The 17,298-nt window shown below is 39.4% G+C and overlaps 1 protein-coding gene across 4 annotated transcripts in view; it reads left to right on the top strand.

The window, feature by feature from the left end:
* The window catches only part of MYO5A (myosin VA), a 200,126-nt gene extending 185,763 nt beyond the window's left edge, over nucleotides 1-14,363 (top strand). For all 4 annotated transcript variants that reach the window (XM_061157181.1, XM_061157180.1, XM_061157179.1 and 1 more), the window contains 6 exons: nucleotides 728-817; nucleotides 2,534-2,684; nucleotides 3,849-4,131; nucleotides 5,385-5,559; nucleotides 7,603-7,683; nucleotides 8,026-14,363. In XM_061157181.1, coding sequence (XP_061013164.1) covers nucleotides 728-817; nucleotides 2,534-2,684; nucleotides 3,849-4,131; nucleotides 5,385-5,559; nucleotides 7,603-7,683; nucleotides 8,026-8,178 — 933 coding nt within the window. In that variant the 3' untranslated portion in view covers nucleotides 8,179-14,363. The remainder of the gene's footprint in view (nucleotides 1-727; nucleotides 818-2,533; nucleotides 2,685-3,848; nucleotides 4,132-5,384; nucleotides 5,560-7,602; nucleotides 7,684-8,025) is intronic.
* The last annotated feature ends 2,935 nt before the right edge of the window (nucleotides 14,364-17,298 follow it).

Raw genomic sequence — 17,298 nt, 5'->3', positions numbered from 1 at the left:
TGAAGATCCCACATGCCTTGTTGTAGGAAAACCAAAACATAAAATAGAAACAATACTGTAATGAATTCAATAAAGACTTTAGAAAAATTAAAATAATTTTAAAAATGTAAAAAGTGTAGATTCTTGAACATAACACTCTTTTAGAATATCCTTTTTTTAAACTGAAGTACATTTGTCTCATGTCCTGTTTTGATTTAGAGCTTCTGTTTGACATGTGGCCCAGTACTGATGAAAAGCCACACTGTCCAGTGCTCTGCACAGGACTCCCTTAATCCCATGTCTGATTCGCTCCTCAGAAATTGTATCTTAATCACTGACAAGATTTTTAACCTAATCTGGGTTTTAGTGCTTCACAGTGTTTGTGATTCTCCTTTGTACCTTTAGTCCTTTTTTATTCCCTTCAGTAACCCCCAGGGAAGTAAGTTTGGGTAAGCAAGACTTGGTGAATTGTTTTCTGACTAAAGGGACTACTAAGCTATTATCAACGGAATGAATGGGAATCACTTTCTAATGGCAAGAAAACAGATGCCAAGCAAGGTAACAACTAATGAATTCAGTGGTTGAATTCTGTAGCAACAACATGAGGCTTTACAATTGTAATGTGATTGATTTTTATAATTGTTGTTAATGATAAGTGAAGGAAACGGGCCTTCTAGTATCTATTCAGTTATTTCAGGCTTTTGTTTCCATAAGGAAAAAACTAATTTAGGCTTATTCTCTCTTTTAGAAAAGAGGTGATGATTTTGAAACCGTCTCCTTTTGGCTTTCTAACACATGCCGATTTTTGCACTGTTTGAAGCAGTATAGTGGAGAAGAGGTGAGAAAACCTTGATTACAAAACCAGCATGCTATACTTTCTCTGAACTTTTTAAAGAAAAAATTTAAAGCACAAAATGTTTAGTCATTTGTTAATTTAGAAACCTGAATTCAGAAGTGACTTGACAGTTTATAGTTCTATTTGACATTCATTATTTATGAAACTGACTTGGGAATTGGCATAGTTTCTTCCCTCTGATAGCTATTATGAGAAAGCACAGCAGAAATAAAATGAGCATTGGTCATTGAATAATTATCGCACTGAAACGTTTTGTTAAGATGTGAAAATGGGGTTTTCAAGGATTGATACATTGAGCTGTTTAAAGAAATGAATCAATTTTAGCTTTCTGTAATACATTAAAAGTGATCATGTTAAAAGCTATCTCAAGATTTTTCCAAAAATATGTTTTGCTTTTGCTTATAGTGATGTGTTCATCAGTTAGTTGATAGACTTCCTGTTTCAAAACTATATATTTATAATTATTTATTAATGTCTACATAGTATATTGGAGAAGGAAATGGCAACCCACTCCAGTAATCTTGCCTGGAGAAGTCCATGAACAGAGGAGCCTGGCAGGCTACAGTCCATGGGGTTGCAAAGAGTCAGGCATGACTGAGCAACTATCACATAGTATATATCAGACAGCACTCACTATATATTACATTGTTTAATTCTTACATCTCTGTGAGGTAGGAATTCTAACCCAGTTTTACAGATGAGGAAACTAAGACTCAAAGAAGTTCATCATTTTGCCCATGCCTTCTCAGCCATAAGGAGCTGAGCTAGGATTTTGGGTCTGCCCACCTTCAAGAGCTGTGCCCATAAATGCTGCCTTTCATGCCTCCCCATCCTTTGCTGTCAGGACAGGCAGAGAAGCTGAGCAGTGGCCACTTTCTCAGCACTCACAGGCTTGGAGCAGAAGACTGTCCTGACAAATGATGGGAAATACAGTATGAATAAGACATGGCCCCTGAGCAGGGGGGACTGACAGACCAGAATCCTCCAGAGGGCCTGTTAACTGTCCTGTCAGTCCCCAGTTCTAGACCACATTGTCAAGTAAGTTGTAGAGAGGCAGATGCTTGAGTGTGGCCAGAATCCATCAAGTAGGCAAAAGTACCTGCCTGTACAGTTGGCTTTCCGTGTTACCACATACCATCAAAAGATTCTGTTCTAAGCTTGGACTGAGAAGCCTGTATGAATACCATAAAATATAATAAAGGAAAATTTTTTATTTATTCACCAGTCTCTGTAGAAATGACCAATTTTAAGAAAATTATGTATGTCCTTCGGGTACAGAATTTATAAACAAGACTCTATTTAATGAACTGAAGTTAAGAGATTGGTACTTTACATAATTTAGTGTTTGGCAGTAAACCAGCTGTTTCATAAGTGAAAACACTCATTAGTTTTTTTGTTTTTTTTTTCAAATTGAGTTCCCCTATCTTATTTCATTGACATTGCTGGTGGAAAGGCTTAAATGCTAGACTGCCAAGTTTAGATATTATTCAAATGCTGGTAAGAAGTGGAAGCAGGGACATAATAGAAACAAACACACAAAATTTGGGAAGGATTATCCTGGCACTTATGTGGAGGTTGGATGGGAACTCTTAGGAGAAAGGTAAAAAAGAGCATGAGGATGTTGATCACATGAGAGAGTTAAACAGACAGGAGACATTTTATTTCATGTATGTCATTAACTCTGTATTATGGCTCTAGGGCTTTATGAAACACAACACCTCTCGCCAAAATGAACACTGCCTCACCAATTTTGACTTGGCTGAGTACCGGCAGGTGCTCAGTGACTTGGCAATTCAGATCTACCAGCAGCTTGTGCGGGTGTTGGAGAACATCCTTCAGCCAATGATTGGTAAGTCCCGGGCATTGCTGACGTCCAGGTCTGTCTCGTGGCACATGTATCAGAGCATGTATTCATATGGAGAAGGTAAAGTAGTAAGACTCAGTCTCAAAATTAGCTGAGGAATCTCAGAACCACAGCCGTGACTAACAGGGGCACATCAAAATCCCTGCTTCTACGTGATGGAAATGGCAGGATCTATTAATAGTTTCCCTCTCTAATGTGTAATGCCTCTCTCTTAAGATTAGGTTATGCTTTATATCCAGCAACAGACCTCAAACCTTGTCCACTTTTCCAAAACAAAAATACTTGAAACTTTCATCAAGGGCACTACTGCAGAGAACTTTCTAGGGACCCAACTAAAACTAAAGAGACTGAGGAGGGTTTGCAGATTACCTGATAGGCTATAGTAACAGGGCTGGGAAGGTACCGTGGCAGCAAAAACAGGTCTCAGACACTCCATGCTGAGTTGTTCATCTCATGGCCCCTGTGGAATCGTTAAAGGCAATTTGGTTTAAAGTTGCAGTTTCTCATTGGATGAGCAACTGATCAGTGTGTGTGTCTATGTATATGAGATTCCATGTACCTCTCTTTATTTGTGTGCACTCAGTCTGGGTATGTATGTACATATCATGCTACCTATATTCCTTTGAAAAGTGTAGCAGGTGTGAAATTGGAATTAGGGGGCATGTAAAAATTGCAGGCTGCTGATTTTGTGCGAAGCTGTTGAGGGAAGCTCAGGTCAAGGAAGGGCCCAGCTCTCCAGCCCCATGTGACTGCCCTCTCCCAAGACCACTGCCTGGCTCCTCCTTTTCTTACTACTTGATTTGTTTGCTTCTGAGGCTCGATACTTCTGGAGAATAGTTATCTTCTCCCTAATTGCCTCTCTCTTAAAAACTTCTCTCTCTAAAACCCTCCCAAGAAACTTTACACATGTGCTATTAAGACTGTTGTTTCATATTTTAGAAAATAATCCATTAAAATTTCATAGTAAATTTTTACATTTAAGGATAATTCTTTCATTAAAGTTTAAAATCCAGATGCCCTTTTACTTGTACTTCCTTTTCCCTCTATTTTGATGCTCAAGTCATTTTCCTAAGTTATGTGTGTGTATGTGTGCATGTGCATGTGTTTGCATCAAAATCTTCTTCTCTGACATATGAACTTCTCCTTTAGTCTCCGGAATGCTGGAGCATGAAACCATTCAGGGTGTCTCTGGGGTGAAGCCCACAGGGCTAAGAAAGCGAACCTCCAGCATCGCTGACGAGGGTACCTACACACTGGACTCCATCCTGAGACAGCTCAACTCCTTCCACTCGGTCATGTGTCAGCACGGCATGGACCCTGAATTGATCAAGCAGGTGGTCAAGCAGATGTTCTACATCGTGGGGGCCGTCACCCTGAACAACCTCCTCTTGCGGAAGGACATGTGCTCCTGGAGTAAAGGCATGCAGATCAGGTGAGCGAACTCCAACACCTTTCATGGCCTTCTCGGGCTGCCTAACAGTCTGCTGGGGCTCACGTGCGGCGCGGGCACCTGACGTCTGAAGCCCCCCAGGTGAGCGGTAAGGGCAGACTGGGCGTGGAGCCGTTTCTTCCTTCTGGCTGGACTTTCTCCACTGCCACGCGTGGTTGCTCCCAGTGTGCCTTCAGCCTCTGCTTGTTGGAACCCGGCTCCGTGTAAAGTTAACTCAATGAGGGGGTAAATCTTTTACTGATGTTTGAAATACGCCCCCGTCAGTTTTAAGGAAAGCTGCACTCAGTTTTGTCCAACTGCTCCTCAGCATAACCTTGTTAGCATAATAGAATTATTTTTTTGGCAAATAATTTATTTTAAAACAGCTAGAAAATTCACCAAGAGAGGGGGAAAGTATTTCTCCTATAAAAGTCTATAGTTACTCAATCTTAGGAAATTTGACCTTTCCAAATTTTCCATTCTGACTCATGTCCACTGTAGACAGCAGTCAGAAGGCAATGCCTTCCACTCAGATCGTTGAACTTATTTCTCTGCAAGCTCTGTTTACGCCTGCGAAGCTCCTCTTTGCCTGATTACTAAGTCCTGAGCGTGGATCCGTTTATCTGACTCCTATTTTGCAAACCGCTGTCACTCGCTTGGCCACCTCTTAAAACCTCAGCATCTGTGTAGTTTCTGTGTCTCTCTCCATATTTTCCGTTTGCCTCTTCCTATGCCCTCACTTGCCCTTCTTGCCTACATCCCTAAACTTCCTCAGGCCACTACCTCCATCATCCAGGCTCTTCCCTGAAAAGGGTCAGAGCACAGGGTAGGGATCTTATTATGTCCACTAGCTTGGAGTTTGACATAAGGAACAGACAGTATTAGAGGATTGTCAATTCTCTCCTCTCAAGTTGTAAAAAGCTGTAACATGTTTTATGCTCTGCTGTTTAATAAGGACACAACTATATTATGTGTTCTATTTTTTTTTTTTTTAGCACACCTTATTTTGTAACTTGCTATTATGGCTACACTTCTGTCTTCCATTAAAGAGAATTATAGTCTCTAGAATTATACTCACTCTTATATGATTATGATTATAAACCTGATTATTTATAGTGATAAATTTTTAAGCACAGCTAATGATTTAAAAAACAAAATTCAACTGAAATTCCTAACAAAGCCATGCACAGAAAAATTAAGACATTTATGATAACATTCAGTAAATTTGCATCCCCCTCAACCCTTTTTTGACATAGGTACAATGTCAGTCAACTAGAAGAATGGCTGCGTGACAAGAATTTGATGAACAGTGGGGCTAAGGAAACCCTGGAGCCTCTCATCCAGGCTGCTCAGCTTCTGCAAGTGAAAAAGAAAACAGATGATGATGCAGAAGCCATTTGTTCCATGTGCAATGCTTTAACTACTGCCCAGGTAAGGCAACTTTCCCTATTATAAAATTCATCAAAGGTAACATTTAGGGGAGTCACGAAGGCTTCTAGTTATTGCTCTTGTCTCTGAGCTAACTTCATCTGTGTCAGAGATGACATATATCAATACTGTAGATCTTGAAGACAGGAGATTTTACCACAAAGTATATTTCAGTACTAGTCACACTCATGCACATTCAACAGTCAGTAAATATTTATCCATTCTCTACACTGTTCTGTGTAACATTCCAGCCACTCAGATACAACCAAGAACAAGGCAAAGTTTCTATTTTTATGGAGTATACCTTCTATACACTCTATGGAGCTTGAACTCCAAAGAGTCTTGTATATTATTTGATAATTGAATGATTCTTTAGACTTATCTATTTAAGACAGATAATTCTTTTTTTAATTGAAATGTAGTTGATGTATAATATGGTGTTAGTCTCAGGTATACTACTCAGTGGTTTGACATTTGCATACATTATGAAATGATAACCATGATAAGTCTAGCAACCACATGTCCCCATTTAAGGTTATTACAATATTATAAACCATATTCCTTATGTTGTAGATTGTATCCTCATGCTTTATTTACTTGATAACTAGAGGTTTGTACCTCTTAATCCCTTCACCTATTTTGAACACCCCATGTCTCTTCCCTCTGCAACCAACTGTTTGTTCTCAGTATCACTTAAGTTGTCCCAGAGGTCTCTTAAAACCATCCTTATTTCTTTTCATTCTTTTTTCTATAACGTTTCAGGGATTTGATTTACACTACTGTCTTCCATCTCACATCCACTCCTTTGTATCATTTCGTCTACTGTTGATGCCTTCCAGTGTCTTTTTTTATTTCAGTTATTGTATTATTCAGCTTTTTCTGGTTCTTTATATTTTCTAACTCTTTGTGAGTTCATCCCTACTTCTCCTGAGTACAGTGAGCATCTTTATGATCATAACCTTGTACTCTTTATCAGGTAGATTGCTCATCTCCACTTCATTTAGTACTTCTGAGATTATGTCTCATTCCTTTGGTTGAAACATATTCTTGTCTTCTCATTTTTCCCAGTTTGTTTGTTTGTTTTCTATGCATTAAGTCAGCTGGTTACATTTCCCAATCTTAAAGAAGTGGCCTTATGTAGGAAACATCCTGTGGGTCTCCGAAGCATGCTGCCCTCTGGTGGCCAGAGCTCTGTGCCCAGGGGTACCCCCCCACCCCCATGTGGGCTGTTTAGGCCCTTCTGTTGTGACAGGGCCGCAGTAGTTCTACTGTGGGCTCCCTAGCGGGCAGGGTTGGCCCCTGGCCTGGTTGGCTGCGCCACCCTGCTTCCTTTGGTTTCTGCTGCCCCATGTTTTGGTGGGGCCAGCTCCTAGCACAGCTGGCCACAGGGCTCGGGAAACCCAGGGCTGGTGCTAGGCCCTTGGTAGGTAGTTAAGCCCTGAGCACTAATAAGCTAGTGGGAGAACTCCAAATGGTGCTGAGGATCAATAACTAATCATTCAGATAGAGTCTTGAATTTAAGGCAGTGAAAATATGGGAATGGCATTGGAGGACAGTGGCCGCAGCGTGAGGCAAGGCACGGGCATAAACATGCCCACTTTTCTTTTGCCTAGTTATTTTTGTGCTTACTTTTGGATTTTTTAAATGTTTATCACTTATCTCAAAACATAGAAATCTTACATCGTTTACACATAGAGTATATATAGAAAGTAATTAGCTGAATACTCAGGACACTGATAACTATTGTTACTTTGAGAGACTGAGAGCATGAGAGTGGGAGTACTTTTACTTTTCATGATTTTTTCAAATTTATGTTGCTTCTTAAAATGTACAGATATTATATTAATACACTCTTATTGTAAAAATTTAAATAATAAAGGTAAATGTGCCTTCAGAACAGCTCCCTCTCCTATCTTGTCCTAACCAAGCCCTGAGTAGAATTGAAAGCAATAGGCAGAGATCCTTTTCATTTTCCCAATTAGAGGTACCTGGAATGTATGTATGTGATAATATGCTAAAAAATCTTGATCATTTTATTTCTGCCAGATTGTCAAAGTGTTGAATTTGTATACACCGGTTAATGAGTTTGAAGAAAGAGTTTCTGTGTCATTTATTCGTACTATACAGGTAAGATCTCCCAGGCTTCCTTTTGCTTCAGTTTACCAACACAGTCATTTGGATGGAAATTTTATAATTTATTGAAGGATAATGCAGTTTTTATTATATTATTGTATAATATAATATTTATTTATTGTATAAATTGTATAAATAAATATGTATTTATTATATTATTGTATCATTTTCATAGTGCATTAATTTTTTGATAATAACTTATTGGGGAAATGAAGTGATTTTAAAACAAATATAAACATTTGTGATTCATTGAGGGTTTTTGGTAGAATTTTGTCTAAAAAAATGTTTATAGATTCAAAGAATTGATGTTCTGGTTTTTTTCTTTTATTTTCTCAGATGCGTTTACGAGACAGGAAAGACTCTCCTCAACTACTCATGGATGCAAAGCACATCTTTCCTGTCACCTTTCCTTTTAACCCCTCTTCCCTTGCGCTAGAAACCATCCAGATTCCAGCCAGCCTGGGCCTGGGATTCATATCACGGGTCTGAAAGTGATATCAAGGCAAATATTGACAATACATTTCTTGCCTGAAATAAGAACCCATTATTTCAAGTGAGCTACTGAAAACACATTTTAAAAGATACTACTTATTATCTCCCAAATAAAGGATTATTGACTAGAACTGCCCCTAGAATACTTTTCATCATCTTGGAAAGAAAGACAGGTTCCTTTGTGCCATGTTACCTTCATAACAACACTTGTCCTTGGTCAGTTAGGTGTCTGCCATTGACATGCAGGTGAATGATGGAAGAAAAGAAAAAATGTGTCTTCAGCTGCCAGCATTTATTTTAAATCCTTATCACTGCATCTAAATGATATAAAAAACCTGATTCCAGATATGAATATGAGCTGTTGTTAAGAAGGCGCCATCAAGGAACCTCCTATGTGCTAACCAGAAGCATTGAAAGAAAAATCACCACCGAGTTCATATCATACCAGCTTAGGAATCAATTATGTTGATAATGTCAAACTGGAACAAACAAATAAACTGGCATTATGTAAAGTAACTGGACAAGTAGCTCCCTTCTATGTGTCATTATGATGTAGAGATATTAAGAGAATGTTGGTTTGCTTAGAGCATGGAAGTCCATTTGTACTGTAGTTTACTGAGCATTTTAAATTGCTGCTACATACTATGTTCTTTAAAATGTAAGCGATATTCATATTAGGCACTACAACAATAAGCTTCTCTTTTATCAACTCTGTTTACAGTCCAATCAGATTAGTTTTAACTGGATTACGTGCACATATCTACAGATTCACCCTCACAAGTAGCAGACACTGGGAAGTCATGTAGTAATATGACACAACGTTTGACATTTAGGGATAGGAGTAGGCAAAGTGGTTAATGTTGATGTCATTTTTTCAGGATGTGTTATATTGATGTGCTCATTAACTTTCCCTGGGTGATATCACATCAGGGTACAGTGTTCTGTGAAGTGACTTATTTTTAGTTACTAAATCTGATTCCTGCAGTGCATATTTTCAACCCTGACAGGTTTTCTTTCTTCTTAATTTATTAAGAATTAATCTCAGTATCTAGAGAGGATTGTCAGAATATTCATGATTCAGGTCTTGAAATCTTGTTTCTTTTATAAATTATGCAAAAGAAAGTATATAATAAATAATTGATTCCATTTTTTAGGCTTTGCAACTTCTATAAATGTTCTCAGTACCACTAGGTATTTTCCAGAGCATCATATTAGAAATACTTTGACCTATATAAAAATATAAGGAAATTGCTGAATTTTACAGAGGACTTGGTTTAATAAGACCCAGATTCTATAAGTTTTCATTCTGACATTCTAAATAAACATACCATTTGTCCCACAAATCTTAAACAATAAATGTTTCAGATTGTGCAAAAGCAAATTCTTAGCTTTCACTAGAAACTCTGGTTTGAAATTACAATCATAGATTTGTGTAAATTAACTGTTAGATGATCTATAAAATATGTGCAATATTATTAATGGAAGTAAAACATTTTCAAATCAGTGATAAAAATTGTTATTAAAAGATAAATTCTGTCTGTTAACTTATTTGAGCGTCAAATTCCTCATTTATACAGTAAGAGTGTTAGACAGCCGGTTCCTAAGGTCCCTTCCACTTCTGAAGTTCTCTCCTCGGAGTGCTTGGACCACAGAGAAGTGAGCTGCAGGTATTTGGTAAGGTTAGCCTAGTGTTTGAAGCACGTTAATTTTGAGGGATTAATAAAATGTAAAATCGTAGGTTTATGAAGCTATAATCTTTCTTAAATGTACATGGTTTATATTCATGCTTTTAGAAATTTAGTTCAGGTAATTTCTATTGAATTGTGTACTGCTGTATTCAGATTGGGTACATTTATTCATTTGCAAAATCAAGCAAAAATGCTACTTCGGATTCTTTCAACTTTCCCTGGTTGTCAATGTGGTTTTCAATAACTTTTGAAACCACCTAATTAGTACTGAATGTGTCAGAGTCTAAGAACATAGATGGGACTTGGGTGGGAGAGATGTCCCCTTAAATGCCACTGTGATTGTAGGCTCCCCTACTGAAACCTGGAAATCCTCCCAGGCCCTCTCCAGGTTAGTCCTGTGTAGCATGTTCCACACACACCCTGAGTCACGTCAGATCTTCAGGCTCACGCTCTAGCTTCCACTGCCTCTGCAGCCCTTTGTCTTTCCCACAGACAGCTTGTATACTGAGGCATGTCTAGTCTGGGCCTTTCTTTCTCTCCTATCTCCCATCTTTCTGCTACAGAGAGCCTCTATTCCACACCCGAGCCACAGGCTCTCCTGTTCAGGGATGATCACACAAAGATTATGCTATTTCACGGCTCCAACTTCCTCCAGGGCCTATCCAGAACCCCAGATGGGGATCTGAATTAATTTCTCTTAGTGGCCTGAAGATTTTAGTCAGAACAGAAATACCTTACAACCACAGAACTCCAAATCCTGGTAAGTCATTCTGTGTCCTAGTTTCTTGGAGATGCAACAATATTCTGCTGACTGTGGGTATCCTTGGCCTCTCTGAGGGCTTCTCACCTTTCCCTCTGTCCATTCACACTTTATTACCCAGCCTCAAACAAACCTCTGCCAGCCCTCCACACCATCTACCCACTCACTTATCCATTCATTCTTTCCCTTCCTTCAGCCAGGTATCCCCTCAACTGTCTGCTCCCCTGCTCTGACTGTGTTGAAGGCTGTGGGTGGGGTCAGCCTTCAGTGGTTCTGCCCGCCTGCCTGAGGACTTCTTTTCAGGCCAGTTTTTACATGAGTTCTTACTGTTCTCACTTCTCTGCAGTACTTCTTAGCTTACTACTCGTACGCTTGTTCATAATTCCTCCATGCCACACTATAGGAACTCAAAGACAGAGTTCTTCGAGAAAACAATTCACTTGTCTCAATAGCCACTTCTCAGTAGTCTCTTCCCCACTCACCTTACATGGAGACTCAGCTCACACCTTGGAAAGCAAACCTGAAAACTTAGAAGCAGTTTCCCTTCTTGTACCTTCTTTCAGGTGAAGGTTTTGCTCTGCCTGAGAGAAACTATAATGAAGGGGGAAAGATGAGCATGGGGTAAAATCCATCAAGTGTAGCTTCATGGTTCCTTCTGAAGTTGTGAAAATTCCCCGTGCACCTGACACTTCTTTCCTCGATTGCGAAAGTACAAAAATATGTATTCCAAAGCCAACTGAGAGAAGATTTGGGGATTTGGGCCAGTTTGTCTCATTTGCTTTATTTCATTCATTTCAATGGATAATTCAAAGTTGCCTCTTTCTGGGTAAGTGATTATGTATAATATAGATCAAAGCTTTTAATAACACAGTTTAACCAATTTATTTTATTAGAATTTCAGTATAGTGGTGGTTGTGAGAAATGTCTTCCCTGGTAACCCTAGGTGAAGGGGCACCTGGCACCATCCTGAGATGTCCTCATATTCTCTTTTTCTCTCTCTCTCTTCCACACATACACAGTCTTCAGTAACTTCAACTGTTTAACATAAAACAAAGCAAAAATGTCACATGTGGCCCTTCAGTTATCCTGGTGAAAGGGAGTGTAGAAACAGTACCTTGTGTCTGGCCGTGCTTTACTCCAGCTCACTTGCTCTGTTACCTCATTGTGTCCTCACAGCAGCCCTGGAAGGTAGGAGGGTAGCTACTGCCGTCCTTGTGTGTGTGAAAATTTGAGACAGAGGTAAGTGAGTTGGCTCACTAAGGTTGCCTAGGTTGCCTAAGCTGTGCCATCATTCCACACTCAGCAGTGGCAGTGAGAGCACTTGTGGGACAGGAGACTTGAGAAAGCCCCCAGGTTCCATTTTGTTCCTCCTGGTACCCGTGGGGTGCCCTGGCCCAGCACAAGCTGCTCTGTTTCTCTATCAGAGTTGGCTACTGGCCTATGGGAGGTGAATAAACGCTGAGTACCAAGTTCTTGGTGCTGATCAGATCGGGTGCCTTGTGGTTTCCCTTTTGTCATAGTTACAAACTATAACTGGGCTTCCCTTGTGGCCCAGCTGGTAAAGAATCTGCCTGCAATGCAGGAGACCTGGGTTTGATCCCTGGTTTGGGAAGATACCCTGGATAAGGGAAAAGCTACCCACGCCAGTATTCTGGCCTGGAGAATTCCATAGTCCATGGGGTCACAAAGAGTTGGACACGACTGAGCGACTTTCACTTTTACCAACTATAACTAGGTTTGGCTTTTGTAATAGATCAGTGCCCCACCCCCCCGGAGGGTGCAGGACTCTGTTTTGGTCATTATTTAGTAGCAGGCTGTCCCAGCCTGACAGGAAATGGAGAGAGCCTCCCAACAGTTAGGAAGAAGGTCACTGTCAACACACAGCCCTCAGAGTCACTATGAGAGCCACCGGGTGAGCTAGCTGAGCAGCCTGGAGAGAGCCTGAGGGCACAGGCCAAGTTCCTGGGTCCCTGCTGAGGGCTGTCTACCAGGCAGGCCACACACAGGGCTTTGTGTGTTTGAACATGACAGTGTGTACATGCTGCCAGTGTTGGCTTTGGAGCCAAGAGGTTAGGGAGGCACTGTGTATGCATAAGTGCATTGATTTCTTCTCAGGCTGTGCTGTGAGGGCCGCCTTAACCCCTGCTCCCTTCCCTCCTAGAGCTGCCTTAAGTTCTCTGGAACTCCTCCTCTGTAAGGGGAAGTCTTGCCTGGAAAGGTATCTTGCCCTGTTTCACAAGGTGTGAGGGTGTGGGTGGGCGTGGCCTCCTTTCTTCCTTCCCATTCTGCATGACCCTCGCCTCCTGTTGCTTCTTCCTTTGCTCTCATTTCCCAACACTTATTGGAACTCTGAGGCAGCAACAACCTCAGAGCCAATGAAATGTAATCTTAGTGTTTCCTGAGTTTGGGGGACTCTGTGTTACAAGTAAGCAAATGAACGTATGAAAGAAATATAGAGATAATTTAGATTCTTGGTAATTCTTAAATGGCTTGTTTCCCACTGAACTGACGTTTTCTTAGGCTAAGGGTATAATTGTAAAACCTTTCATGGACATTCATTAATTTTTTTTAAGAACACTTTACCCATATCAAAACTGGAGTGAAAATAGGAAAGAGTGCTATAATTCTAATTTATTGTATTACCCTAAATTAAGTCAAACCGAGATTACAATAGATGTCTCAATGGATCAGGAACTGGAAAGGCACTATGTAAAATATCTGCCAAAATACATTTTATACATTTTTTATTTTATAATTTGGTCTAGTTAAAATGCTCATTAGCTCAATTTAATGGGTGTTACTAGATTCATTACAGTGTCTAAATATGAATACCATTTCCTTAGTATTGTAATGTTGCTTGAAATATTTGACAGAAAACATTTCTTTCTAGAAAAGTGTTTTTTGAATTGAAGTTTATATGTACAATTCAATGCTTAGTAGGTCAGTATACATTTTCATGACATTTTTCAGAGTCGATAGTTTTAAATATCTTATTGTTATTATATGTTATAAAAACAGCCTACATTTCAGGCTCTCTACAACACTTGAGCCATTTAATTTTTCCAACATATGCTGAATTTTTCCTTCAAATGTGGATATATGTGTTATAATTTATGATCCTAATTGTGTATTTTTGTGGAACCCAGGAATTACATTGATTTTCTTGTTTCCTTGGAGAATTTAAGTTGCTCTAACAGTGTTGCATAGAAATGAGCTTATGACATTTAATGTATTGTATTTTAATTACTAACTTCAATTCTCAACTTACTGTGAAATGGATATGTCTTTTAACTGCCATAGCATTGAACATTGCAGTTTTTCTTTTTCCTTGTTGGATCTGGAAAAGGAATTCTACTTTGACCTACATAGAGAAACATGATCTAGTTAATCTTTGAAAAGTTCTTAGGTGAAATATTCCTCCATGAAAAATGAAGCAAAAGTACTGAAAAGTGAAAGGCATTATCAACCAACTTTTAAACTAAACCCACCCTAGCATATCTCACATGAAATTTTTAAAAATAAGTTAAGAATGCACCTCATGTCAAAAAAAGCCTTTGAAACATAGGTTTTCACTAGATATCACCTAGTGCTAAGATGAAAAAACCAAGGCAATATCAGATAGACATTTATGCTCTAAATTTATAGTTGTCTGATGTTGTACTTAGTAAATGTGTGTCATTAATGCTGTATTCTCCTAGCTATTAATATTGTTCAAATAAAGATATGGATGTAAAGGATTTTTGTTAGTGTCATAAATTAACCGACATCACATACACAAACATAGATCACATTTGGGGCTATGAAACACACCTTTAAATTTTAAAAGACTAACACTAAAAAACAATGACAGAAAGACAACTGGAAAACCCCCAAATACTTGGAGATTAAACAACTTCTAAATAACACATGGGTCAAAGAAATAACTAGAGAAATTTTAAAATATTTTGAACTAAATGTAAGTGAAAATACAGGTTAAAAATGAATCTATATACAAGAACAGAAACAGACTCATAGACAAAGAAAACAAACTTCAAAAAAGAAAAATTTCTGTTTCCGTTCAGTTCAGTCACTCAGTAGTGTCCAACTGTTTGCGACCCCATGAACCACAGCATGCCAGGCCTCCCTGCCTATCACCAACTCCCGGAGTTTACCCAAACTCATGTCCACTGAGTCGGTGATGCCATCCAACCATCTCATTCTCTGTCATCCCTTTCTCCTCCTGCCCTCAATCTTTCCCAGCATCAGGGTCTTTTCAAATGAGTCAGCTCTTCGCATCAGGGGGCTAAAGTATTGGAGTTTCAGCTTCAGCATCAATCCTTCCAATGAACACCCAGGACTGATCTCCTTTAGGACGGACTGATTGGATCTCCTTGCAGTCCAAGGGACTCTCAAAAGTCTCCAACACCACAGTTCAAAAGCATCAATTCTTCAGCGCTCAGCTTTCTTTATAGTCCAACTCTCATATTCATACATAACTACTTGAAAAACCATAGCCTCAACTAGATGGACCTTTGTTGGTAAAGTAATGTCTCTGCTTTTTAATATGCTGTCTAGGTTGGTCACAACTTTCCTTCCAAGGAGTAAGCATCTTTTAATTTCATGACTGCAGTCATCATCTGCAGTGACTTTGGAGCCCCCCAAAATAAATCAGCCACTGTTTCTACTGTTTCCCCATATATTTGCCATGAAGTGATGGGACTGGATGCCATGATCTTAGTTTTCAGAATGTTGAGCTTTAAGCCAGCTTTTTCAGTCTCCTCTTTCACTTTCATCAAGAGGCTTTTTAGTTCCTCTTCACTTTCTACCATAAGGGTGGTGTCATCTGCATATCTGAGATTATTGATATTTTTCCCGGCAATCTTGATTCCAGCTTGTGCTTCATCCAGCCCAGCATTTCTCATGATGTACTCCGCATATAAGTTAAATAAACAGGGTGACAATATACAGCCTTGACGTACTCCTTTTCCTATTTGGAATCAGTCTGATGTTCCATGTCCAGTTCTAACTATTGCTTCCTGACCTGCATATAGGTTTCCCAAGAGGCAGGTCAGGTAGTCTGGTATTCCCATCTCTTTCAGAATTTTCCACAGTTTATTGTGATCCACACAGTCAAAGGTTTGGCATAGTCAATAAAGCAGAAATAGATGTTTTTCTGGAACTCTTGCTTTTTCGATGATCCAGCAGATGTTGGAAATTTGATCTCTAGTTCCTCTGCCTTTTCTAAAACCAGCTTGAACATCTGGAAGTTCACAGTTCATGTATTGCTGAAGCCTGGCTTGGAGAATTTTGAGCATTACTTTACTACCGTGTGAGATGAATGCAATTGTGTGGTAGTTTGAACATTCTTTGGCATTGCCTTTCTTTGGGATTGGAATGAAAACTGACCTTTTCCAGTCCTGTGGCCACTGCTGAGTTTTCCAAATTTGCTGGCATATTGAGTGCAGCACTTTTGCAGCAGCATCTTTTAGGATTTGAAATAGCTCAACTGGAATTCCATCACCTCCACTAGCTTTGTTCGTAGTGATGCTTCCTAAGGCCCACTTGACTTCACATTCCAAGATGTCTGGCTCTAGGTGAGTGATCACACCATCGTGATTATCTGGGTCATGAAGATTTTTTTTGTACGGTTCTTCTGTGTATTCTTGCCACCTCTTCTTAATATCTTCTGCTTCTGTTAGGTCCATACCATTTCTGTCCTTTATTGAGCCCATCTTTGCATGAAGTGTTCCCTTGGTATCTCTAATATTCCTGAAGAGATCTCTAGTCTTTCCCATTCTATTATTTCCCTCTATTTCTTTACTCTGATCACTGAGGAAGGCTTTCGTATCTCTCCTTGCTATTCTTTGGAACTCTGCATTCAAATGGGTATATCTTTCCTTTTCTCCTTTTCTTTTCACTTCTCTTCTTTTCACAGCTATTTGTAAGGCCTCCTCAGACAGCCATTTTGCTTTTTTGCATTTCTTTTTCTTGGGGATGGTCTTGCTCCCTATCTCCTATACAAGGTCATGAACCTCCTTCCATAGTTCATCAGGCACTCTGTCTATCAGATCTAGTCCCTTAAATGTATTCCTCACTTCCACTGTATAATCATAAGGAATTTGATTTAGGTCATACCTGAATGGTCTAATGGTTTTCCTTACTTTCTTCAATTTAAGTCTGAATTTGGCAATAAGGAGTTCTAGATCTGAACCACAGTCAGCTCCCGGTCTTGTTTTTGCTGACTGTATAGAGCTTCTCCATCTTTGAATGCAAAGAATATAATCAATCTGATTTTGGTGTTAGCCATCTGGTGATGTCCATGTGTAGAGTCTTCTCTTGTGTTGTTGGAAGAAGGTGTTTGCTGTGACCAGTGCGTTCTCTTCGCAAAACTCTATTAGTCTTTGCCCTGCTTCATTCTGTACTCCAAGGCCAAATTTCCCTTTTACTCCAGGTGTTTCTTGACTTCCTACTTTTGCATTCCAGTCCCCTATAATGAAAAGGACATCTTTTTTGGGTGTTAGTTCTAAAAGGTCTTGTAAGTCTTCATAGAACCATTCAGCTTCTTCAGTGTTACTGTCAGGGCATAGACTTGGATTAACGTGATATTGAATGGTTTGCCTTGGAAATGAACAGAGATCATTCTGTTGTTTTTGAGACTGCATCCAAGTACTGCATTTCGAAATTTCTATT

This window comes from Dama dama, chromosome 12 (assembly GCF_033118175.1).
Source record: "Dama dama isolate Ldn47 chromosome 12, ASM3311817v1, whole genome shotgun sequence".
NCBI classification, from domain to species: Eukaryota; Metazoa; Chordata; class Mammalia; order Artiodactyla; family Cervidae; genus Dama; species Dama dama.
Note: the sequence above shows the minus strand (reverse complement) of the source record. Positions and strands in the feature narration are given on the sequence as shown.